At 39.5% G+C, this 26,422-nt stretch overlaps 1 protein-coding gene across 5 annotated transcripts in view; it reads right to left on the minus strand.

Annotated features, from left to right (window-relative positions):
• The window catches only part of CUNH5orf42 (chromosome unknown C5orf42 homolog), a 102,754-nt gene that overhangs the window by 59,127 nt on the left and 17,205 nt on the right, over positions 1 to 26,422 (minus strand). For all 5 annotated transcript variants that reach the window (XM_019531977.1, XM_019531976.1, XM_019531975.1 and 2 more), the window contains exons 10-25: positions 24,179 to 24,331; positions 22,006 to 22,751; positions 21,262 to 21,473; positions 18,953 to 19,033; positions 17,674 to 17,838; positions 15,996 to 16,169; positions 14,113 to 14,341; positions 13,340 to 13,479; positions 11,592 to 11,809; positions 11,104 to 11,268; positions 10,068 to 10,206; positions 9,495 to 9,604; positions 3,920 to 4,081; positions 3,650 to 3,758; positions 2,528 to 2,834; positions 790 to 1,714 (exon numbers count right to left, since the gene is read on the minus strand). In XM_019531977.1, the coding sequence (XP_019387522.1) occupies positions 790 to 1,714; positions 2,528 to 2,834; positions 3,650 to 3,758; positions 3,920 to 4,081; positions 9,495 to 9,604; positions 10,068 to 10,206; positions 11,104 to 11,268; positions 11,592 to 11,809; positions 13,340 to 13,479; positions 14,113 to 14,341; positions 15,996 to 16,169; positions 17,674 to 17,838; positions 18,953 to 19,033; positions 21,262 to 21,473; positions 22,006 to 22,751; positions 24,179 to 24,331 (4,035 nt within the window). The remainder of the gene's footprint in view (positions 1 to 789; positions 1,715 to 2,527; positions 2,835 to 3,649; positions 3,759 to 3,919; positions 4,082 to 9,494; positions 9,605 to 10,067; positions 10,207 to 11,103; positions 11,269 to 11,591; positions 11,810 to 13,339; positions 13,480 to 14,112; positions 14,342 to 15,995; positions 16,170 to 17,673; positions 17,839 to 18,952; positions 19,034 to 21,261; positions 21,474 to 22,005; positions 22,752 to 24,178; positions 24,332 to 26,422) is intronic.

Raw genomic sequence — 26,422 nt, forward strand, 5'->3', positions numbered from 1 at the left:
TTTTTTTTAGACATAATGCTATTGCACACTTAATAGACTACAGTATAGTGTAAACATAACTTTTATATGCACTGGGAAACCAAAAAATTCAAGTGACTTGCTTTATTGCGGTATTCGCTTTATTGCGGTGGTCTGGAACTGAACCCGCAATATCTCCGAGGTATGCCTGTACATCCTTTCTGCAGCTAACATAACCAGCATTGAAGCAATGAGACATCAGCTCTGCTGGGAGGGCCACCATACGCGGATGGCTGACATTTGTCTCCCAAAACAAGTCCTCCTCTCTCAACCCCAGTTCCAGAAGTCATGGTAAGAGGACCCACACGGGACAGAAGAAGCACTACAAGGAGACCCTGAAAGCATACCTTAAGAAGGGTGGCATCAACCCTACAAACTGGGAAGTGCGGCTAGTAACAGGTCTCCATGGCGCTGCACCAGACAACAAGCTACAGTTAACTTCAAGGAGAACAATCTTGCTCAGGAAGCCGAGAAATGGCAGCAGAGGAAGGAAAGCACACAGCATCGTGGCCAGCAGCTGTCCCCACCCCAACATACTACCTGTCATATCTGTGGAAAAACTTGTAGAGCATGGATTAGACTCTTCAGCCATCTTAAACTCACCAATAATTTCCCTCCCCCTCAGCAGACTTCCTCCTTATATCAAGGGATAGACAAAGAGTACCTATAAATATACAAAATCTGAGATATGGAATTCAGTTATCTAAATTTTGAGTAAATGTAATTAAAAATCCATCCTCTGTCTGACACCTACTCCATTCTGTTTCTTACCTTAAAGCTTGAGGTCCTTGTTCGCAATCCATCATAGTACGGTTGTTCCAAGAGCCACAGTGATGTAAGTATGGCAGCTGCTGATGTTTTCACATGCATCATTGGGTAGCTCTCCTGAAACGACTCAATTCTGTTGGAATCGCATAGTAGCCTCTTGTCAGACCATCTGATCATCCATTCAAGCAATCTTGCAATATTGCTGAACTTATTCTTCAGGTCTAGAGCAAGTTCTTCTCTTGGTATAATATCCTGGTGGATTATTTCGTAGACATATTTACAAGTTGCTGGAGTATGCAGAAAAGAGCAAGCGTGGTCTGATAAGGTTTGGGTTACAGGTGGAACAGTTAACTCTTGTTTATCATCTTGCACTCTATAAACTGATGGATAACTTAAACCAAATAATCCCTTCTTTCCTGTATATTTATTTATTCCATTCACAGAGTCATACAAAGAAGGCTCTGTTGGCTGTAAAACTGAAAAAGACATTTGTCTTTCCAAATGTTTTTGCTTTTTATTACAAACAGAAGTCGGTTTGGAATCACAGGATGCAGGAACAACAGTATAGCAGCAACCTGTTCTAAACACATTTTGGCTTGTAGTTTTCTCCATTCGACGTTTCAATGTTGTATGTACATCAAAAAGGAGAGAGTTTAGTTCATGTTCCCGAAGGAGTCCAGAAAAGCTGGTCAGAAAAGGAATCCCAGGATCAGGGCAATTTATCAAGTCTCTTTCAAGCATATAACTCAGAAAGAGTTCTAAGAAATTAATGTACTCTTCATCATCACGTTCAAATTCCCACACACCTACCACAGGCACATTATACTGATTCCGAAAGACATTACTGTGTACTTTTTCTTTATGTTTTGTTTTTATATTAAGATCTTTTATTTTATCATCTTTTCCTCCTTTGCGAGTCTCTGTGTCCCTGCAACGTAGCAAAAGAAACAAGGAGAAATATAGCTAACTCTGAAACAAATCCTGCTTTGAAATAAATTATTAAATGAAAAATTCAATTCATGCAGCTATTCTTCTTTTCTTTCCTTCTGTTATATAAAATTAGACATACCCTAGAAGGCAGAGATCTCAGGGAAAGAATATAGGTTTAAATTTAACTGAATCTGCTCTCTCTTAGGTAGCATACTTAAGAGAAGCAAAGGTCATAGAAGATGATGAGGGCTAAGTACCCTAGTGAAGCCTCTGGTGGATTTAATGAATGAACAGGTGATGGACTAACAGGCCCAGAATACACCCCATATTTCCAGCTACCAGTCACAGTAGCTGCTGCTAAAGCGGTCTGTTTAAATACATAAACCACTCCATTTTAAATTTAGATGGATTATTTAACAGCCTAATCTCATTATTACACAAAACTGTGTTTTTGAGCAGGTAAGAAACAAGAATGAAGAGGTCTAGGTTAAAAAGGTACAGTTTGATAAATACTCTGAACTAGTTTAAATTTAAAAAAGTTCCCTTCCAGAATTTCTTGCCCTTGTCCCTTGTCTCCCTCTGCCAGTAGGATTTCCGTCTCTCTTGAAATCTCCTTCCCTCAGCCTACTTTTATGACTATGCAATAAATACATTAAAAATACAAGAGAGAGACATATGTTAAATAAGCCTGAGTAAAGTTCTGCGTACTAAATAGCTGAGGAAGATGTAATATCGGGTAAGAAATAATCTTACAGTAGATTTTTTTTTTTTTTGTTGTATTGAATGTTGGAATTTATTACTTTCTTTTTACCTCTCCAGTGAAGGCACCTGATCTCTTGCTTTTTCTATAAGTAAAACCTCAGAGAGAGTATCTGCTGTTTCAGCATCACTGTGTACAAGAGGATATCCAAAATCTGTAAGTGTACTTCTGCTTAGACTGGTCCCTAATGAGAGTCTATCATAGCAGTGTGCCTCATCATCTGGAGTCTCCTCTTCTGACGGCTCCCAGATACTCATTTCAGGGGGGCCTATATTTCTTATTACACGTTTCAATGCTTTCAGCCTCACTTTATGGGTAACCTCAATAACAACAGACATCATTTCCTCATTTTTGGGACCTAAATGAAAGAAAGAAAAAGAGATGGTATTTTTAAAATGCAGAATACATATTTTTCACATGCAATCCACAATTACAAGGAAATAGGATGTATTTTACATGATGAACTTCACAAATTCAGAAGAATAAAGATGAATTTTTTAGTACTTGGGAATCTAGTTATCAAGGAATTCTCTCGAATCTTCTTTACTTTATTATCACTGGTAAGTTCTAGCCATTTAGAAAAATATACATTTAATTTTAATCACTATTTATTTCCTTATTAAACAAACACAATGCACTTCAAAGTTATACTTATGTGAGAAAATGTATCTAATACTGTTATAAGTGACAACTATGATTACCAGATAGGAAAGATAGAAGAAATCCCTCCCTCTAGATTTGCTTACACTAAAAATATTACTCCTGTACTCAAACCACTTCCAGTATTTCCTCTATAGTTGTAATGGTCCATCATTCAGTTTCCCTGTTTATTTCAAGTATCTGAAACAAATCCTGTAATTATTGTTCAAAATCAAGTATCTAAAGTTTCAAAATAGAATGCTAAATTGTACGCATGAAAACTGAGGGGCAAATACAACCAATTAACTGATTATGCCAAGCAGATGATAGTCAAAAAAAGGGTAAATATTTTCATTTCTCTTCTTGTTTAACACTCCTCAAGTTCCCCCAGACATGTCAAATTTCCACCTGGACAAAGAACTGTTTAATACTTGATCTGAAGGATAGAAATATAAATGCTATATACAACTACTGCTCCTAAGAAACATCAAAGCCAGTTTGGTTTTATATTTGCTGAAGAATAATGCACCTTACCTCTGACAATACAGTGCCTGAGTCGCTGCTGAAGGGCATAATATTTATCCCTTAATGGAACTCTTATATTTTCAGGATTAGGAAATGCTTTCACCAAAACTTCTGCCACCTATACAAAATAAAAGTTAAAGGCTCACTTAACTAGCCATTGGGGAAGTAAGTGATAGTAAGACTCCCAACAGAATTTACATTATTGAGTGCTAAAAACTAATATTTGAATGAAACTAAAACCTTGTGATAAGATTTTTTTTACATTTTAATTTCTTTTACCTTTCTGATGGGTGGCAATTCTCCAACAAGACTCAAAATTATATCTTGAACTAATTCTTCAACATTCATAAATCTAGAGAAAGGAAGCATTCGATAAGCCCACTCCACTGCACTGAGACAGTGCTCAACTATGCAGGCATCATATTCAGTCTTCTTACAATCCTAAAAAGAAATTATTAAATAAAAATCAACTGAAACAAGTGAAAGATTCCAGCTAGATTCTACCTATTGTCAGTTTTCATGAGTTTAATGCTTTATATAGGGTTTACTGTAAACAAAACCGTAGAGAAATAGGGCTGGAAGCAGGGGCAGATTCAGGGGGGATGCAGTGGTGCAGATGTTCCACCCAACATTCCTATTCCACCCAAACTTTAAAACCAACTGCCTAGGAAGCACAGCAGCATTTCTATTCAGGCAGTGCTAAGAATTAGTTGGCTTGATGACTCGCTATCATCTCCCTGATTCCAGCTAATCTCTCTTCACTCCAAAAGTGGTAACGACCATCTCTCCTTTCCAATGGTCTTGATGTTTCACTATTCAAACTATCCTTTCTTCTACAATTTTGCTGTCTCTTAGCCATTCCTTGTAATGTCTTTATTTCAAAGCTGTACAGATTATTTTTAGCTCTAGCTAAAAACCTTAACTCAGGCATAGTAATATTAAATCAGGTGTAGAAATGATTGACAGTACATGATCAAGATCCTCAAGAAGTCTAGATTTTGTTTTATGAATCCAAATAAGAGTTGTATATTTCACTATAATGACAACAGAACTACTGACACAATATCTTCTGACCATTTTTTGTCTAGTTTGTTGTGTTGTTTTAACTCTATATATAATCTAACAAATGAGTGCACTTTCCAACAGTTATATTTTTCTTTGATCTTAAACCAGGTAATATAGTGGTAGGCCCCTAGCACATTAGTAAAGCATCTGGTTTCTCTTTAAGTAGAGTAAAACGTGTGTTGTGTTTTATTCAATGAGGTACCACACCATCTGCACCCCTCTTTTCAAAATCCTAGATCCGGCCATGATCGGAAGGAACTGATCATACAGTGCAACCCCCCGCCTGAGGAGGTTTATCCCAACTTATCCCAAACTAAATCCATTATCTAACTTCTTAGCAAAAGTACACAGTGAACCTGACACAACACAGAACACAACATCTGCTACAGGTAAAGCAGGGGGTCCATGGCAGCTGCAAAGTTTGCTAATGAGATGCTCAAGAGGTCCAAGGAAGAGGGCCACACCCCTCATTATAGAGAAAAACAAAAACCCCTACAGTCCGTACCAACCTGGCCATTGAGTAAAATTCCTTCCTGATCCTAAATATGGTAATTGGTCTGACCCTGAGTGGAGGGGCAAGACCCACTAGCCAGGAACCTCTGACTTTAAATTCCAGCAATCCTACACCCCAGTCAAAAATCTCCACTCTTGGCTGTAGCCAACACAGAATGCCTCTGAGGAAGGCTTAAAAACAACTAACCAACCAACCCTGCTATATGTAGCAGCAAGAAGAAGAAAAAATTTCCTCCCAGCCTCATGTGGCAACCAGTAAAATCCAGAAGCATGGGAAATACCCAGAGTAGAAGACACGGACCCAGAGATTCTACAGCTTCCCTAGGCAACCTATTCCAGTGCCTCGCTGTTCTAACAGTGAAGAAGTGTTTCCTGATACAAAACTAAACCTACTTTTCTGTACTTTCAAGCCACTGGTTTGCATCCTGCTCTCTACAGCAAGAAAGAAAAGTGTTTTCCTTTTTATGGAAGCTCCTCAGGCATTTGAAAACTACTATTATGTCCTCTTGAGCACCTTTTCCAAAAACTGAACATGCCTTGCTACTTCCACCTCTCCTCAGAGGATTTGCTTTCTAACCCCTTTATCATTTTTGTCACCTGTCTCCAGACCCTCGAACTTCTCCATGTACTCTTTAAATTGTGGAGGCCAAAACGGCACACAATACTCTAATGCTGAGTAGAATGGCACTACCATCTCCCATGTCTTGAATCTATGCTTCTATTGATTCTTCCCAAAACAGCATTCACCTTTTGAGCAGCTCCATCACACTGCAGACATACTGAGTCTGTGACCTAACAAGACTCCCACATCATTCTCTGTAGTACTGCCATCCAGACAGGTGTCACCCATTTTATATTTGTATTTTTGATTATTTTGATTGAAAAATGTCTCTGAAATTCTTATTGGTAGAGAAACAGCCCAGAAGCTGGAACATACATGTGCTTCAAATCCCTGGCTGGAAAGCTACACAGGCAAGCTCATCACTCGGGGGACACCAGAGAACTGCTCTCTTGGCCACCATGCACTTACTGCTTAACAGGGGCAGGCTATCAATAAGCAGTCCCATAGGTTTTTAATCACTTTTTAAATCTCCTGGGTAGCACATGCAGCATTTAAAGCTCACAGGGCTGGTAACCAGAGTAGGGACAGTTTCCCCGGCCTTAGATCTCAGCCTTACAGATTTTTAAATTGCTGCTTGCACCTCTCAGCTGGGCAGTGGAGTGCATTAAAAGCCTGGGGGGATGGGAACTGGGGGTGGAGATAGCTTCCCCATCTCAGTTCCTAGCTCTGTGGGCTCTGAAACTGCCACTCAGCTGGGCAACAGGGGCAACACTTACAACCTGTGGGGCTGGGAATTGGGGTAGGGGCATTCTCCTGGGGTTCTGGGAGGACTCCAGCCCCAATAAAAAAAAAAGTGTTGGTAAGGTGGGGACTCTTGTCTCATAGCAGAAACCCTCCTATGACTCCTAGAGAGTACCTGCTACAAGAGGGTGCCTCTGCCTGGCCTGCTAATCAATGGATTGGTAGGACAGGGGAAGCGTCTCCACAGGGCTCCCGACAACTTACCCTTGGGTGGGTTATCAGGGAGCTGGTACTCTCCCCCACTCCCTTTCCTTTGAAGGGAGGCAGGGAGAGAAAAGTACCTTGTGTTATTGGGTATACTCCATACCTGAGAGAAGCATACAGCCATTCAAGTTATATTGGGAGGAGGATCTTCCTCACAGGTACCTGATCCAACTTCTTGTGGCTGCATGGGGCTGGGAGGGACTCTTGCCCCCTTTTTCAACTGTGTGTGTCAGGTGTGTTTTCTTTGTCTGTAAAACTTCCCCAGAGGCACTAAATGCTGGCGACAGCCACGGCTGCAGATTTAGGATGGGCTATGCCAGTGTTCCTGTTGGGACTTAAACCCAGAGGATCCTGACCAGAGGATCTTGTCCCTCTGCTCTGGGTCAAAACTGATTGCCAGATTTAGAGTTAGGAAGGAGTTACTTCATTGTCAGATGAGTAGGAACTGTAGGGGGTTTTGCCTTTTTTTTGTAGCAGAGGGAATGTGGCTCTCTGCCTGGGATCTTTTGAGCATAACCTTTTACAGAAGCAGGATGCTGGCTGCCATCGTCCCCCTGCTTTGTGTGTGGCACGTTAGGGTGTTGTCTTGTGTTGGATCAGTGTTGACAATACTTTTACTAAGCAGTTAGATTATGGACTTGTATAAGATATTTTGGACAGGGATGATTCAGCCTCAGGCAGGAGGACTAGATGATATCTGGAAGTCCCTTCCAGCCTTACTCCTCTCTGATTTCTATTATTGCTCTATGATTTCTAAGAACAGCCACTTCTCTGTCACAAGAATCTCTTGAATGGCTGTATGCTCTCTTTTGTGCGCCAGGAAAAAAGCCTTCTTTCTACACAAATCTAATTCCTGTTCATGACTTTAGGAGGAACCAATACACACAGAGACATAGACACAAAATGGAAAATTACTGACTAGGGTGCAGTACTGGTGCTGCAGGTGATGACCTGAATATGAGTTTACAGAATACAAGAGGGTATTAACTATGTGTGCTGCCAAAATAAAAATACTATGGCGAAATGTCCTGTATCATTATGAATTCTATCTTTCAGAGTAGAAAAACCATAAACAGTATGTAATTACTTTTGAGATAGATCAGCTTTGTTTTGAAACAACCACTCATATTTCACTCTCACTGCATAAGGCAGAGTCACTTGGGTTCCATTAGTATTTCATATAGAATTTTCATTTTTTTTTAATTTTTAACCTTTGTTTTCTTGTGAAAAGATTTTGATCTTATTTGTAATATGAGAAAATGACCCACTGCTGACAGGGGTGCATCAGGGTTCATAGAATCATAGAAGTAGGGTCAGAAGGGACCTTGTAGATCTTCAAGTCCGAACCCTGCATTTCTGAAAATTAGTTAACTGATAGTGTAGACAGGACAAAAATCAACCTCAAAACTGCTACAGAAGACACACAACGTGCAATATGCTGCGAAGTTTCTGTCTTCTTTCCTCCTCCTTGAGCCATGATGCTATTGGATGATATGAAACTTGCTCTAAACTCAGCCTGGTTTTTTCTTTTCTTTTCTACTTTCTTGCAGCACTAGAGACCCAACCTATACTTATTTTAGGTATAAGATTGACGTGATGGACTACCAGTACAACAGAGTGGTTGTTGTTACAAACTGCATATAGTCAATGTTCTCATTAAATACAGAAAATAAAAATAGTGTAAGTATTATGATTAGCCCCAAAAACTGCAGAACTGCTATACAGGCATACCTCGTTTTACTGCGCTTCGTTTTATTGCGCTTCGCAGATATTGCGTTTTTTACAAATTGAAGGTTTGTGGCAACCCTGCATCGAGCAAGTCTATCAGTGCCATTTTTCCAACAGCATTTGCTCGCTTCGTGTCTGTGTCACATTTTGGTAATTCTCACAATATTTCAAACTTTTTCATTATTATTATATTTGTTATGGTGATCTGTGATCATTGATGTTACTATTGTAATTGTTTTGGGGCGCCACGAACCGCACCCATATAAGACAGCGAACTTAATCGATAAATGTTGTGTGTGTTCTGACTGCTCCACCGACCGGCCGTTCCCCCGTCTCTCTCCCTCTCCTCGGGCCTCTTTATTCCCTGAGACACAACAATATTGAAATTAGGCCAATCAATAACCCTACAATGGCCTCTAAGTGTTCAAGTGACCCTCCACCAGCAAAAAGATTACAACTCACTGAAGGCTCAGACGATGGTTAGCATTTTTTAGCAAGAAAGTATTTTTTAATTAAGGTATGTACATTGTTTTTTTTAGACATAATCCTATTGCACACTTAATAGACTACAGTATAGTGTAAACATAACTTTTATATGCACTGGGAAACCAAAAAATTCGTGTGACTTGCTTTATTGTGATATTTGCTTTATTGCGGTGGTCTGGAACCGAACCCGCAATATCTCCAAGGTATGCCTGTATTTATGATGATCTCTCTCTCATTATCCAAATTAAATATAAAATACAGCCCTAAGAGAAATATCATTTGTAATATTTTTAAAGATGTACAGTGAATGGACATCATTATTCTTTAGTGACATATATAATTGCATATTACTGAGAGAGATCTCACGAGACAGACATCATTTTGTTCTTATTGTGTGAAAGGGTTCTTGCAAGAAGTCATGAACAAGAAAATTCCAGAGACCTAATAAATGTGTACCGTAATGACATGCCTCTACAGTGCTGTCACTATACTTACCTCTTGATTATCTATACTCTCTCTGGCGGTTTGGTACCGTCTGCAGCTATCAGATAACTTTTCACGAACATGAAGCATCCAACACAAAGCACACAATTCTCGGAAGCAACCTCCAAAAGACCCCAAAACACAGAATTATGAGAAAGGTTTCATTCAAACAAAAAAAGAAAAATGCTTTTTTTAGCCAAACTCCTAGAGAACAACTTGTTAATCAAAACTGTTCCTCCATAGATAACAATAATTAAGAGGAAAATGACTAATGCCTCATTTTTCAAATAGCACTAATTAGTATCTTAGACACAGAGCTGCAAATCAATCATGGAGGGAATTAGAGAGGCCAATCATCCTGATAGGGTAGATGAAGACAAAAGATGAAGGGGTAGATGGAGACTGTATAATTTTCAAAATGATGAAATCAAGATTTACAACATAGGACTCCACAAACAATGATGTAGTATGACTTTTTTTTTTTTTTGGCTTGAAAAAGGCTAGAGCTTCTCTATACAGTACTTGCAACTTATGACTGCAAAATATAACACAGGATAACTTACTCAGATTTTATTATGTACAAACCTATTGTTTTACAGGAAATCTCATCAAACTGATGGTCTCCAGAAGACGTGGGTTTAAAGAATACTGAACGGTATTTAGAATAATGAAGCAGAGTCTCAGGAAATGGACTTAATGAAGTAAGAGAGCCTTTTATTCGAATCTGTAAGTATAAAAAGAAAAAGAAGTAGAACATTTGAGTTTCTGGCAATTCATAAATTAACTTATTATATTCAAATTTGCTTACAAAGTTAAAAATTCTAATCTCCAATTCACCTGCACACGATAAAGCCCATTTAATTCAACAGAAAAGTTGCATGTCAGGACAGCCTGCCTGTCCCCTTTAACTTACTATTTTATAAACAGCTAAGAAAAGCTTCAATTCTTTCCTGGAATCTATTTTAAAGCCCAGTCTTAAGTCAAGAAAAATGTACGTAGTAGAGATCAAAAGTCTTATTATGCCCAAGCTTTGTGCTCAGAGGCTGCTGATTTACAAGCAGGTTTTTATATATAGCCATAAGTGGACTGGGACAATGATCTTTTTTTCCTCCCCATCCGGTCATAAGAGCTGTGATTTATAGGTAGACAAGGTTCTTTGGGTAAATCGGATGTCTTTTATTAGACCAACTCGAATAGTTGGAAAAATTCTTTGCAAGCTTTTGGGTACAGTTACCCTTCATCAGGCAGAGTAAGTGTCCACAGATCAGTAATGTATATGGGCACTTTAGTTGTCAGGTCTCCAATTAGGGTGGGGCTTCTTTGCTTCTCTTGGATGGAGGCATTGCTGTGGCAAATCATGCCACAGGAAGGATATTTTATCATGCACAAATAAAAAGAATAAAATGAGGCTGTATAAAAAACTGTGAGGGCAAAGCCATCAATATCCTACCATGTTGGCTTTGGCTTCTTTAAAAGTGCAAACCACAAGAGAAAGAGACATCAACCATATGAGACTAGAGCTTCAAGTGGTTGAGACTGTGCCCTTTCCCTATAAGCTTGGTTCCTTAGTAATTTTTACAAAAGATGAGAGTTGCATTTAAAACAGATTTTTTTTTTCTACCTTCTGCATTATTTTTCTTGCCCGTTTCAGCTGTACAATATACCACTGTGCCGCAGGGTAGGAACAACAAGCAGCCCCGAAGAGCAAAAGAATTCTCTGAAGAACTCCTGACATCTTTTGACGATAATGTCTCTCCATTTTTAAAAGTGGGTCATTGCAGTCTTCCTGAAAAATGCAAAGTCCAAGTACATAACCTAAAAGCCAAGGATTAGGAGGGGTACAAAGATTGAAGGGAACAAGGTATATGTGGAATCTCTGCTCTTAAGAATCTCTTCTTCCTCTTAAAACTAGACATTTCCCCACACACTAGTTGAAAATGAATGGAGACTTTCAAAATGAGTTCTTGCTACTAAGTTACCTCATCAGAATATGAATAAAGATCTTTTAACAAAAAACAAATTAGAATGCACTGGAACAAAAGATATCACTACCCCTTTTAAACACATTCAAACTACCACCTCTATATCATCCATACCAACTATGCTTACTTCACTGAGGGAAGCTGGCTGGGGACAATATAATGGTGGTGCAGGAAGGTATAGCCCATGAGGCACTAAACCACACATCTTTTTGCTGAGGTCCTTGGCAGAGTCCATCAAAAGTTGGAAAGTCTCTGAAAGAATGTCTGCATCTGCCATAACAGCTGCTTTCAGTATTTCTTGCACTGAACTGAAAAGTACATTTGCATCTTCCTCTTCGATGGGATCTATAAAATACCAAATATTGTAAGCTTTCTTTCTGAAATTAATAAGCGGCATAACCATATTCTAAACTGGTCTTCAGAATGTATAACTCATACTCCTGCTTGTTTTAAAATAAAATTTTAAAGTTGAAAAACTGCTCCTAGTGTTTAACAATTTATTCTGGTTCTTTGCCACATCTTTTCAGCTAAGTATTTGTTTGGGACAAGATTCTGGCATTTACTTCCACCAAAAAAGTAAGGATATTCCATATTGCAAGATGTGCATGACAGGTCCAGATGCAAGAATGGCAGTTTTTGTGAGGATGAAGGGAAACTGAGTTCCTGTTTGCTGTTTTTAATGTATTTTTCCCACCAGTCTGACCAGTTTTGTTATTAATCATGATGAAAGTAGCAGAACATCTAATTCACATGACCAATGGATACTTACGATATGTACATCACCCAGTTTTCTCTCAGGTTCTTTATCCTTCTTCAGCTCCTTTGTAACAACAGTGACAAATCTGTGCTACCAATGGGTTCTTCACTATCTGCTAGGCACTCAATGCATGTTACACTTATAATGCAATTAACTGGTGAATTGCAAAATAAAATTTAGACCTGCCACACATGCAAGGACCAACCCCAAGTGCAAAGTAATTATGCCATAAAAATGATTATCCAGCTATAAAAAAGCCACCCAGCTACAAAATAAATGCTTGAAAATGCGTAACAACTCTATAGCTGGTTTCTATCCAATCTGAATGTACGGCAGGGACCCGTGACTCATAAATCGTCTTTGTTAACTTGGATAAAATTAGACCAACCATGTCCCAGTTACCTTAGGTCATACCTGCATGCACATGACACAATGGAAAAAGATAGTGAGGGAAGGCCACTTGTTCAGTTTTAAATTCCAACATTTTTTAAATTTAGAATACAATTATCTTTTGTACTTTCGGTGTGTGGGACAGAAGAAAGAAAGTAAATATTTTGTTTGTTTTGGAATATCTACTGAGAAGAACAGCTCCGTTAATATTCTGAACTCCATCCTCAGATAAGAAACAACTGTATTTAAAATAATTTCCTGGAAATGGTAATATAAGAGTGAATTGTCCAATGTTCAGGATATGTCTAAGACAAAGAACAACTTGATACCCAAATGCTGAAAGGAACATGAAATGTGGACTTCAAAACCTAAAACAGAACAAGTAGATTGTTTCTGTACAGTGAGACTTCCTGGAACATACAAACAAGGATAGACCAATCTGCCTAGGGGAGACTCTTCTGGAAGTCTATAAAGTTCCATATTGTAGGTAGGTACTTCATGGTCTGTAACTTGTCTTAATACAGTGCAATCATGCTTTCCACATATCCACATGTCTTTCAGTGTACCTTATCTTTATGATGCTCTAATTGGGTACACTGGTGAATAAAATATTCTTGAAGTCAAACCAAGTTTTATGAGATCTTTTACTGGATCAGTTGGATAGTTGCAAGCTATTTCAGCTTTCAAGTCTGACTTAGTAAATAACACAACACTAAGTTTTTATGTACCTGTAAACTGTTTGTATTTAGCACTTCCTCCACTTAATGTTTCAAAATTGACTGGCTGTCCCAAAAATGACTGTAGCTTTTCCTGAAAAGTCTGTGTTGGAGACATGTTTAATGGCAGATGTAGTTCTGTTTTCTCTGACCTAAAATAAAAACAAACAACCAACCTATTAATTAAAAGACAGAGTAAAATATGTGGAGAAGCCAAGGACATTCTCTCTATCCTGTTCTAAAGAAAATAAATCCACAAATACAATTATTAATCTGATGCAAGGCAGGTGCTGGCAACATTTATGAATGGCAGGCCAGTGCTTGTGTCCCAACCACTGCCAGGAGCCACCAACTTCCCACTCTCCCAGCTCTCTCTCCTCTGGGCCCTGCAATCTGCTTACTGTTGTAATAAGGCCATGTAACTCTGTGGTACCAACAACTGTGCAGAGAGACAAATCTGATGGTACAATAAGTACAAGAAAGAGGAGAAAAAAAAAAAAGGGGGAACGAAAGACAGGAATTCTCCAGTACCTCTACTGCCATTGATTCCCCCCAGCTGCCATGGGTCAGATCCAAACTCTTTACAGGCTGGACCAGACCACCAGCAATAGGTTGCCAGTCCCCGTTCTAAGGCATATTGGTTAAAATGCTCATATCAAAACTGAAGATATGAACTTTAGGGGAGAGGAACTGGCTTACTTGCTAAGTAAGCGTATTATAATAAATAAAATATGTATGATAACCAAGCAATCCTGAGACTCTTTATTCGAACAAGCATAATTTACCTTGAGAAGTTATCACTGGCTTTGCAGTAGAGATTATAAGCTATACTGATTGAAACAGCCATTTTCCAGTCTCCAAGTTTGTGTGTTAACCACACAGCCTCTGGAATCAGTCCACCAACAAAGAGCAATTCAAGAGCATATTCAGCTGTCCATACAGAAGATAGATTCTGGTCTCTAACAGCTTTGGTGACCAAACTGTGCTGCAATGGAACAACTCGAGGAAGTTTGTCTATAAAATAAAGATATGGTTTAATAATGGGAAACCATTAATAGTAATACAACTAGCATCTTAGCGAAGATAAATCCAAAATTTACAGTGTGAAATTTGTTCATTCAGTTTTGTGGTACAACTGATTTTTTTATTACAAAAATAAAGTGGCACATAGGTTTTTAAAGAACAGTACTATAGATTAGATCCTCAACTGGTGAAAAATTTCACAGCAACTCTACTAATGTTCTTTTCCCTGTCTAACAGACTGTAAACAGGTTGCTTCTTAGATCTCTCTTTTATGAGTTCATTTCACTGTCCAAAAACTTAAATTACACAGAATTAAAGCTGATCAGAAGTAGATATGAAATATACAGAAAACAGACATTCAACCTGAACTCTAGAACAAAGTGTTTGGGAGATGAATCCATCCATATTCTCCTGACATCTTCTATTTTTTTCTGAAGAGGTAATTCTAATAAAGAAGCAAGTGACCAGGAGACACAAGGAAGCTTCCTGGAAACAGCTTCACTGTCACAGTTACCAGTTCTGCTCTCTTCCTTGCTGTTCCACACTCCCAAGCAAGGTTAAGAGGACAAGGTTCAGGAAAGAAAATAGTATCAAAACCATTCTAAGCTCCCCTTTGGAGGAGCATGTGGGAGTGGAGAGGAGCCTAAGGCTCCAAACTTCATACACCACACTGGAGCTAGTGTAGTGAGAAGAAGGCAGTGAGAAGAGGGCTCCACAACCCTCTATAGCACAGGGGGATTGAAGAAGTGTTATGTGCTACATTTCCCTCTGTGGGATATTTTCAGATTACTCAGAATTTTCCTAAGAAGGTGAACACAAACAGTAGGTGTGAACTGACCCATACTTTGCAGGGGTATTCATTTGACCCTCTATCAAAATTTAACCCAGCCCTCGTTATGGAATACCAGTTTAAGACACTCTTGATAAACACATGGGTCTTAGAGAACTAAGAATATTTAAATCAGTGCCTTATTGTAAAGCCTACATCTGTTTCACCTCTTGAGCAAGTTACTCCAATTTAGCACCTCCCATGGCACAAAAATATTTACAATAATCTTTGTGGGCACGTGGATAATTATAAAGCATTTCAAAATTCAAAGAGCATTATAAAGTTAAGGAGAATGCAGCTAGATATAAGCTGAAGTTAATCTTGAGCAGGTAGTGGCTATTTGGATAAGAATCAAAGTGAACCAAAGTTTTAGCATGGAGTATAAAAAAATTGATTTCATATGATTGAGGAGAAGCCCATATCTTGCATCACCAAGGTTCAAATAACCTCAATTTCAGATGACTAACTCTCTACTGACTCTCCACAGGACACTGGAATTATCATGACAAAACAAATGAACATTGATTATACAGTGACCTGAAAATACTCTGTACTGTACATTTTAGGTACTTGAAAGCTGATATTTAAAAATGAAAACATTATCACCAATTATCACAGCTGGACATATTTGATCCTCACCAAGATATCTAAAAATTAATAATGTTATCTTGTACTTAATACCAATAATCCTGACAATTTAAAAATACAGGGCTAACACAGAGAACAATCCTTTTAAAGTTAGGCAACACTGACACACAAGTAAAAGTAAGTCATGACAGCAAGCTACACCTAGTTAAATATATTTTAAATGAATACCTGGTTTGATATGAAGTGGAGGAAGGACACCAACATTATGTGAGGGGAGCACATACAGTATCTGATTTGTGAAGTAAGCTGCCATGAATCGTGCCATGGATTGAATTACAGCCATTGCAGCTTCAGTATGAACATCTTGTATCATCCACAGCTCATGCTGAGAATACTTAAAATCTAAAAAAGTGACAGGTATCCAATGAGAACATTTTAAAATTAACTATAAAACTGAAAGCTTAAAACTATTTAAGTTATGGCCCATAAAAAAAGTACTCAAAAAGCAAACTGACAGCTTTTCCAAACCTTTAATAAAGGAAAACTTAAGAGGCTTCTTACTACTAATTTCAAGTTAGCATTCATTCCCCTTGAAGACTGTTTCCTACCACTACAATATAGAGATTGGTTTCAATCAGAAGTCAGCAATCTACAACTTTTAGGCTGAATCCAGCGTATATTTAGCTTTGATTCTGAAAGTTTCCAGGGTTTCAGCTATTCAAATCTAAGATTCTAATTCGGCCATTTACTAAATTAACTAGCCACAAAATGCAGATCCATACCATAAGACAAATATCTCCAAAGGTATATTTGGACTTAGGATTTCTTTGTTACCAACTCTGCTACAATATACTTTTTTAAATATAAAATGAAAAAAAAGAGATCCCCTGAGACTCAGGCCCCCTCCACATTACAGGTGTTGTGCCATTAACTAGTCTACTGCACAATTACCTGGAGACCACCTACACATGCAGCTATCACACAATAAAAAGCTCCCACCAGCTATAAAGTTAGACCTCAAATATGTGTCCTAATTTTATAACTGGTTGCTACTGGGCTTTAATTTTCAGGTATAGTATAGCAGCGTCTCCCCTGCAGCTGAGAGCCCCATCAGCTGACAGAGCTCCCAACCGCATGGGTGCAACATACCTAGCGTAAGAATCCCTGGATCCTGGGGATCACATCTGTCACAATCCCTAGGGGCCAGGCGTGCGTGAATCCCCTGGACCCTGGGGATCACAGCTGCTGTAATTTCTAGGGCTCCAGGGTGTGGGAAACCCCCCCGGCCGGAGAACTGCTGCAGCAATCCCCTGACCCCAGGGGTTTCCCATAGCTTCAGGTCATGGGGAAAGCCCTGGCAGTGATCCTCTAACCTCAGGGGGTTTCCAGCAACCTCAGGGCAGGAAGGATCACCCTGCTGTGATCCCCAAGCCTTGGAGGGTGGTTTCTTGCAACCCCAGCATGGGGGGGAAGTGGGATTGCTCCTATGGCGATCTTCAAAAGTCAGGGGTTTCTGACACCCCTGGAGCAGGGGGAAATTGTCATAGCAGAAATTCTCCCACTCCAGGGGTTTCACAAACCCCTGGGCATGTGTGGCATGGCAGGAGGTGCAATTATATGAATTGTGCACTAGATCCCATTGCATCTTTACCTGCATGTGTAGAGGTGAATATAGGCTTAATCTTAAAGTCCACTGAAGTCAACAGAAACCTTTAAATGGATAGAAGAAGGGTTTTTGTACTTCTTAAGAAAAAACATATACAGTCTATGTAAGTTTCTCAGAACCTTCAGAGAGAAATAATGATATTAAAATTCTACTGGACGTAAGAGTTAGATATCAGGTTACCCGATGGATATAAAGATACTTTAGTATACTGACCTAATATTTTATATAAAATAAACATACCAGAGAAATCTTCCATCTGCCTCATGCAAAGCTGAGATCGCCTTAGTATTTCTCCCACAAGATGATCACAAAGCCCCTGAGCCTCACGTAAATTATAGCAATATAGGTGGCAATATAATATGGCAAGGAAATATCTAGTTTGAAGAAAATGTGCTCTTATTCCTCCTGAATTAAAAAGAAGAAATATATGTAGTACTGTATATTCAAAAGCATAGAAGGATAGTTGTAGACAGAAAGGGCCACAGAAAAGAAGAAGTAGTTGCAGTAACAATTAGCTATGTAGAGGGAAGCAAGCAAGTACAAATACAGACATTGAAAGGCTAAAAATCTCCCCCTAAAAATTCCTCTGTGCGAATACGATGCAGGTAAGGATCCACATTTTACAAAACAAGTAGAACTGAGCAGTTATTCTGCAAACCACTATATTCCAATTCAGGAATGTTCAAAGGAGCTTTTCTTTCTTTCAAAAAAGGGGATTAGTAAGCAGCTGTGATAATGCAAAGGCAGCATGGCTCAAACAAGACATGCAGCCAGGAAAGGTTGTCCAAAAAGCAACAAGAAGGATGTAGACACATTGGGCGCCTATACATGAACACTGAGGGTACTCGGACACGCTGGAATTCCAGTGTGTTGGAGGAGACTCAATTAATTGAGCCTGCTGGAGCGTGGCAATTGTCACGTTTCAACAGCTTCCTGTGTCTCATGTATGATGGCGGGGATGCTTGAACTAAAGCTCATTCAATGAACTTTAGTTTGAGCGCCCCAACCACCATTTTTAAGCGCAGGGACACTGATACACAAGATGTGGTGGCACTTTAATTAGTGCAGCTCTCAGAACCACTCTAAATAAAGTGCATCCCCCTCTCTCTGCCTCCAACCCCTAGAGCACATGTAGAAGTGCCCACAAGGATCTACAAGGCTATATTGATTTGTAGAAGGATCCTTTAATCTCCAAAGAGTTTCCAATACATAATCCCATCCATTCTGCATGGATGAGAAATCCTTTTCCTCTTAACCTGGCATATTAATAATTGTAGTAATAGTGTTTTATATGGGTTTTTTTTTACAAGTTTACTTGAAAGTGAACTTGAAAAAAACCTCTAGACCCAATTTTTAGTTCAACCGTGTTCTGATATAAAGAGCAAATCCTGTGAAAATAAATACCTAGTATAAAAATGCTAACGGCATCTTCACTACAGTAGAGAAGCATTATTTGCCCTGCCAAAATATCATACAAACACCTGAAAAAAATGGAGCTTTATCCCATCTTCTTCCTTACCTTTTGCTTTGACTTCCTGAAGAGCTCTCTTCCAGATGTCCAAAGATTCTTTGTATGAGCCTAGAAGAAACTGCTCCTCACCTTTAAAAAAAATATGTAACGTATTCAAAACACTGAAATGTATTCACATCTTTTCATTGTATAGATGTTAGCCCAAATCTTTGCCTATCATTAAATATTTTCTTTTAGAAAAACCATGGTAGAGAAGCAGGGGCACTGTGTTGGAATAAAGTGAAGCCATTTAGTTACAAAATTCAGAGTCGTGAGTTTGAACCTTGACCTGGATTTGCCTAGGGAAATCTATCTCTATCTGAATCGCATTGAATAGGCCATGGAAATCACTACCTTAAATGCCTTAATCATGATGTGCATTTGTCAGAGAAACTGTTGAAATGTTAGCAAAATCCTCCAAATGATCCTCCAAAAAGGCAGGTTTCTCAAATCTCTTATCAAATGCAAATGTCTCAAATCTCCAATTGATATTAAGAAAGAATTAAACTTGGGTTATAATCACTTCTACAAGGCTCCTATACATTATGCCACTTGTTACTCTATTAACAGCAGGCTTAGAAATGCTAACTGTCACACAGCATCCTCTGGAGATGCTTGCTCAAGATCCCTGTGGCTTTGTTTGGTCTCTAAAACCCCCAAAGCCAGCCCAGTCGTAGCTTCTAGAGCAGTGATTCTCAATCTCTTTAGACTTGAGGAACCCCTCCATAACTTTTGCTAATTGAGCAGGACCTGACTTCCAAAAAATATTTTATGACAGTGCTTGCCTCCTTGCAGAGGAGTTGGGCACTGGGAGCAGCAGGGCAATGGTTAGGAATGGATGACTCCTCATACCTGCTTATTTCCTCACACCTTGCTGCAGCCTTTACAAGATCTTGGGTCACCTCAGCGTGCCCTGGCACCCTGCTAGAGAATCACTGTTTTAGAGCAAGGGGGAAGACCAGGCTCCTTCCCATTCTAAGCCCTTAGCCTTTCACTCTCTCACCTTAACTGGTACTCTGTGGCCCTGACTCAAGAAGCTAGCATTCAGTTCTGCTTTGAGAGGGGATTTACTTCTTGTTGGGAAGACTGGGTACAACACAAAGTTCCAAGTTCCAGCAGCCACCTTCTTCAGTTAAAGGCATTAACTGGGGCAAAAGCCATGTTTTCTGCCCACCACCCAAAAAGGGTTGGAGCATTTACTTTGTTTCAGCTCTAGTTTGCACAGCCCAAAGCACCTCCAAAGACACTCTGCTGTTCCATTCCAGTCTCTCTCCAAAGCTCCCAGGCTAGTTTCTGAACCCAGATTCTCTTGCAAGAAAATGACAACCCTTAGTTCAAATTTCCCTCTCACGGGTGTGCACATCTTCCCCACCCCAGCCTCCGGGAACAGTAAAGCTATATAGGTCCTGGTTTTCATCCCACATGTTCCATACAGGCAACTCTGGCACTTGGCCCTTCTTTCCTGCTCTCCTCACATTAACTCAGTATTAACCCTTCTTTCCTGGCATGCTAGCATTTAAGTAAACCGAGCCATGGAACATTATAACAACTTGAACACAGTTCACACAGAAATATTACAATAAATCCCATAGTCCCTCACACACTGTAATTAGAACTTCCTTTTGTAGTTTATTTGTGGTAAGATGTGCTTCCTGGTATATTTTCAACTTTCATATCATGTTAAAAATGCTATTAGTTTTGCAACTGTGGGCCTGACCCTGCAGTCTCTGTGAAGACAGTTTTAAATCTGGGAAGTTAATTTTTTTTTTCTACATGAAGTTCAAGCCTTAATACACATAATTACATGCAAGTACCTTTAGAATTGTGGATGGAAGCCAGAATAACAACCAGCATATCTCACAGTTACAGGATGGAACATTTTTGCCTATGACATCAAATCAGTAAAACCTACTTTAGAAAAAAGATGAATGGGGTTTTAAGCATTCTGGCGAACTAAACAGGTTGTAAATGTCAGAGATGCACACAATGGTGCATGTCCCCCTCAGAAGAGACAAGATTGTGGTCTCTGCTGTCAGAATTCAAATTTCTGGCTTCAGGTTTTCAGCCTTAGGGCATGATAAACAGAAGTTAATCAAATGTTTCTGTTGAGTTTAACAACAGGCTTTGGATAAAGCCCTAAATATATGCCACTAAATTATATATAAAAAAGATATTTAACTGTGACTTTTCAACAGATTGCCCACTAAAACCATCCAAGCAAATACATTACAGACCAAGTTATTTACTGGTTACAAACCTTCTGAAATTTAGTTACTCATACATCATCAGTTATTTGCAGTTCTTTGCAATGTACTAACCAATCACAGAATTAAGCTTCAAGTTTTGCTCCAAGGTCACTCCTGAAGACTGTAGGGTTGCCTGGATATGACTTAAAAGTGATGCAACAACAGATTCTTCATGTGGAATCTTCACCTCAGTTAATGGCTTGCCATTCCTATACATTTTTCTGTTCAGCTGAGCCTGATACCAAAGCACGTGCTTATATAACAATCGCCACAGTACAGTTAATCTGCAGTTTAAAAAACAAGCTCAGTAAAAAACAAGAAAAATGCTACCTTACTTCAATGTTTTTTACCATAATTTGATTTTGAGCTCCTTATCGTAATTTAAAAACCTATTGTCTTGGATTTCTTAGGGACAGACTAATTTTACTCAATCACTTGCCTTTGGCCATCAAGCTGATCGCTGTGCTATTAACATTTTGTAGTTTTTAATCTTAGTATTCAGAAAACACACCCTAACTCATGCACCGTCAGGCAAACAACTGTTTTTTTTAAGTTGAATTTACTATAAACTTAACAGTACATTTGCCAAATAACTTAAAACATAACATTGTAACATGTGTAACACCTAACAGCATGGAACTTCTTTAAAGTGAGAAAGGTCTCAGTACAATATGCTTCTTTTCAGGAATATAAAGCAGTTTACAGGAGCATCCTGCCTGTGTGATAAAAGTGCTTCCTGATTCATTCCAGCTGTATAGAGCTGACCAGTCAAGTGATAATTAAATCAATTTTTATTTTTCATGAAAACACTGATACCTGTTTTCTGGCTTTTCGTCAAGGCTTGAGACATAAGGAGGTCTCTTAAGCAAGGAAGTTTGTGAGTGAAATTTCTGAGTGACATTCTCATTAAGAACTTGAAAAATAGGTACAATCAGAGAGTCAAGTTTGACGTTACTGTTGACAGAGGTTGTAGAAATCACCTCATACTCTGGAGTGCATATGCCATTTAGAGTGCGAGTGACCATCTTCAACAAGCAGAAGGACCCCAAAAGATTTTTGGAGAACAACTGATCTTTTTGCTGAACAAGCATTACTTTTATAGTTTGTGATGTGAGTTTCACTACATATCTAATAGTCTGTTCATCTCCAACGCCCCAAAACAGGATACTTAAAAACTGCTGAAAATGTTTTAAGACACAATGTATCCAGAGATTATCATCTGCAGACTTGTTTAAAAATGGCTTGTGGTTTAATGAAGGACTTTTTATATACTGGATAATACTGAAAAAGTAAGTAATGCAGCTTATTGTGTAATTCAAAAGCACATCTTTTTCTTGTACGTTTTTTGAAATCCCCGTCTCCCAGGCTGCAAGGAGGTTTTTTTGGATAGAGTTCAGTTCCACAGACCAATCATCTTTTTCTTTGGTATCATCCTCTGCATGTGTAGTGTCAAACATTGATGCAAACTCTAACTGGCCTTGATCAAAAAGCGAATCTGGGCTCCAGAAAGCAGAAGAGCTATTTTGAAAATGTTCATCCTCATCAGATTCTTCTTCATGATCCTACATCACAGAAGGGGGAAAAAAAAGTCTGATGCAACTTTTTTCCTGAACAAGAACAGTGAAGAGTAAGACGGAGTTTAACTTAGCTTCATACGTGAAACACCTCCATATTGTAAAGGCTTATCTAACACAGGGAAGTTAATTTGGGTAAGGCAGAGTATGAATGTAAACCTGAATAATTAAATTCCTGTGTGGGTAATCTTATTTTCAAGTTGAGTGCTTAAGATTAGACCTCTTTCACTGAGGGCTAAGATGCACAGAAATATTTCCTCACATCCCTCTTGCACACCCCACTACAAGCACCCTATAAAAAACTGCTACAATGAGCCATAAATAAACAGCAGTGGAGACAAAAGCTTCCTGGGAGCCGTTACATTTATGGTCTGATTAATGCGTCACTTACACCATATATTACAACGTCACATGTTAAAGCAATTTATTGCACCATAAAATAGCAAACTATCCATAAAGATATTTCACATTATATGGAATATGTATGTGGAACATTTTTGTACCTGGTTTGTACAGTACCTTAACTTAAATGTATGACATGCTGTGTTCCAGACTGGGGTTGCTCCACCAATGCTGATAATCAGCTGATTGTCAGCATCATCTGGAGACAACCTTGGTCTTGGAACCGGACTGGGGCTGTTCAGGGCAAATCCGGGGGGGAAGAGGTTAATCAGCCAATTTTTGGCAGCAGCCAGAGACTTGGAACAGGACCCAGGGCAGTCCAGGGTTGTTGTTAACAATGACTGTCAGCAGGAGGCGCTGACAGTCCCAGGTTTCCTAGTGGCTGTCTGGGGCTGATGCAATCACTTGATTGATGGTGCTGACCCTGGACAGCCTGCAGTCCTGGGGCTACCCCCAGCCTGACCCAGAGATCGAACTGGGGGAAGTTTTGAGTCCCAAATCGGACCCAGGGTTGTCTCAATGCTCTGCTGAGATCTGCAATCTGGATTTGGAAGAGAGCTGCCCCTGCCACTTCAGTAAAAAGAAATTATTTAAGTTAATAGATGATCAGATGACCCCAGGAAAACAACTATACCTGTATAGGGAGAAAGGAAAAACTTCCCTGTGGTCCTTGTCACTGACCCCAGATTTGACAGTTGGCTTGACCCTGCATATACAAGCTAGATCCACCAGATATGCACCTGAATGGTTTCTAAGTAAAATGAGGAATACCATTGCACTGGAGCCATACTCCACCTCTGCTTGCGCTCAATATCCACTGCTCTAAAGCAGTGGTTCTCAAACTATTTTTTTCATGGAACACTTGAAAATTGCTGAGGGTCTCAGTAGATCACTTAATAAACTTTTTTTTGTTCTACAAATCAAAGCGTATTTTAATATCAGTAGTCTTAGATTTTTCACATTCAAGAAATCCTAAAATCAAATATATCACATGAAGAAATGCCGTGAAATACCTGTAATTCTGCTGTTTTTTCAACCCATTCTACAGTTTCTTCTTGCAAGAATTTTGGAATGGTGGAAAGGGCAGATTTTTGGTTTTGGTGTTGTTTTAACAGATTAGATTTTAAGGAGGACAAAGATTGCAACTGCAGCCTTTTTCCTTTAGACTGTAGAAAACAAAAATTATATTATTAATGCGGTCTGCATAATTATATTTCATACATATCTGTCTCCTAATACCCAAAATGTGCTAAACATTTTCTAAACGTAAAAGGCATGATCTCTTACTGAAACAGCTTATAAATTTAAAAGCAAACAAGAGAAACAAAAAGGACAGAACCAAATGTAGGTATAGTATATAAATATGCTGGTGAAGGTGATACGTGGCCATGTGTTGGACGTTATTCTTTTAATAACACTAGCCAACTATTTTATTTTCTTGGATTAAATGTAGGAATAGGTCTGAAGAGTAATGGACAGCCAAACAAACAGAAGTTTCAATTAGGAATCCACGGTGTTAAAAGCATTCTGACCTACTGTGGTGTTTTGGAATTCTCTGAAACAAAAGAATTGTTCTATTATTTTTCTTTAGTCAGAAAAATGAGTGAAAACTAATTTTCTGATGGGTGTCCTGAGTCTAGCAAAAGCTGACTTGAGTCTAAAAGAGTTGAGAATCACTGTTCCCAAGAATTCCAAAAGTTGTCCATTACAACCTTTGACACACTGCAGCCATAAAGCGCCTTAGGAAAATAAAACCAAAAAAAACCTCACCATAAAATGTGCCACAGGTAAGAAAAGGGGAACAAGAGTGCCTGGCAGAGAAGTTATTAGGTTAATGTAGTGGTGCCCAGCTCATCTGGATGAGTGGCACAGGGCCAGTCCACAGGCTGGATATGAAGATGCAACATCTGGTCCGTGGGGTTGGAATTTGTTGGCAGTGTTAACTGCAGCAGTTCCCAGAGTTGTGGCAGCTGCCTTTCCTGCCACCACCAAATTTCCACTCCCCCACCACTGTAGCCCTCTAAGCCAGATGATATTTCGCTGTGCTCTGGATGTGGGTCAAAGGGAAATTTGGCAGCAGGATTAGCAGTGGCAATTAACGGCTCCTTCAGCCTCAGAAATTAATGCTGCCACGCTGCCAAATTTCTGGAACCATGGGGAACCCTATGGGCAACCTCATGTGCTGGATCTGGCCCATAGGTCACATCTTGGACAACCATTGTTTAATATATGCTCATATTATCTCAGGACTATATTCTAAACGAGGGGGTTTTCAAACTCATCAGGCCTCACAGGCCAGATGAGTGACCTGGGACCAATATGCATACCAGATTGAGCCAACTGACCCACAGACATGACCCTTCCCCCCCCCCAGTGCCCATGGTGCCAGCTCTAGCTGCTCTGGGATCTGAACTGCACATAGTGTGTCCCAGATCCTGGAGAGGCTGGAATGTGAAGTGTAGATCCCAGACTGGCTGCAATAGGATTGTGTCACACATGGCCCTGGTCCAACCAGTCCAGGACTCATGTTGTGTTTGGTGCCTAGAGATGCCACACATAGTATTGGTCCCAGTTCAGCTGAAGCACGAGTTATGTGTGGCATGCATCCTGGATGCCCTGGAGTAGGCGTAGTGTGCAATGTGATTCCCTGAGCAGCTGGAAGAAGTGCTACGTAGGCCAGTCTGGGTCAATTCAAACCCAGCAGCAGCCCCGGGTGTTGGATAACAGGGCTCTGCAGGCCATATGTTTGATACCCCTGCCCTAAACTACAATAGAAGGCAAATCTCTTTGCCACTTTAGACCAGAAGTAAAACTCCTGCCCCTAAAATTTGATGATTGGTTTGACCCTGAACCCTCCCCTTCCCCCACTCCCACAACAGATACCCTTAAAAGCTTCTCAGGGATGCATCAGCAAGAGTACCACTGCAATCCAGTTAAAACAGTGGCAAATATCCAAAGTTTATGAGGAAGGAGAAAAAAGCCCTGGAAGCCAATGAAGTCCTGAAAAAAAAATCCTTCCTGGTCCCTATAGGTATAGCATACCTCCCACATACATACCCCTAACATAGGGACTACAAACATCTAAATCTACATATTAGATGCACTGATTACTGACCCAAGAACATCCTGCCCTATCATACTACTCCATATTTCTTTCAAACTCCAACTTGAAGTTCATAGATTCATAGATGCTAGGGTTGGAAGGGACCTCAACAGATCATCGAGTCCGACCCCCTGCATAAGCAGGAAAGAGTGCT

This window comes from Crocodylus porosus, unplaced genomic scaffold (assembly GCF_001723895.1).
Source record: "Crocodylus porosus isolate Cpor-Errol unplaced genomic scaffold, CroPor_comp1, whole genome shotgun sequence".
NCBI lineage: Eukaryota > Metazoa > Chordata > Crocodylia > Crocodylidae > Crocodylus > Crocodylus porosus.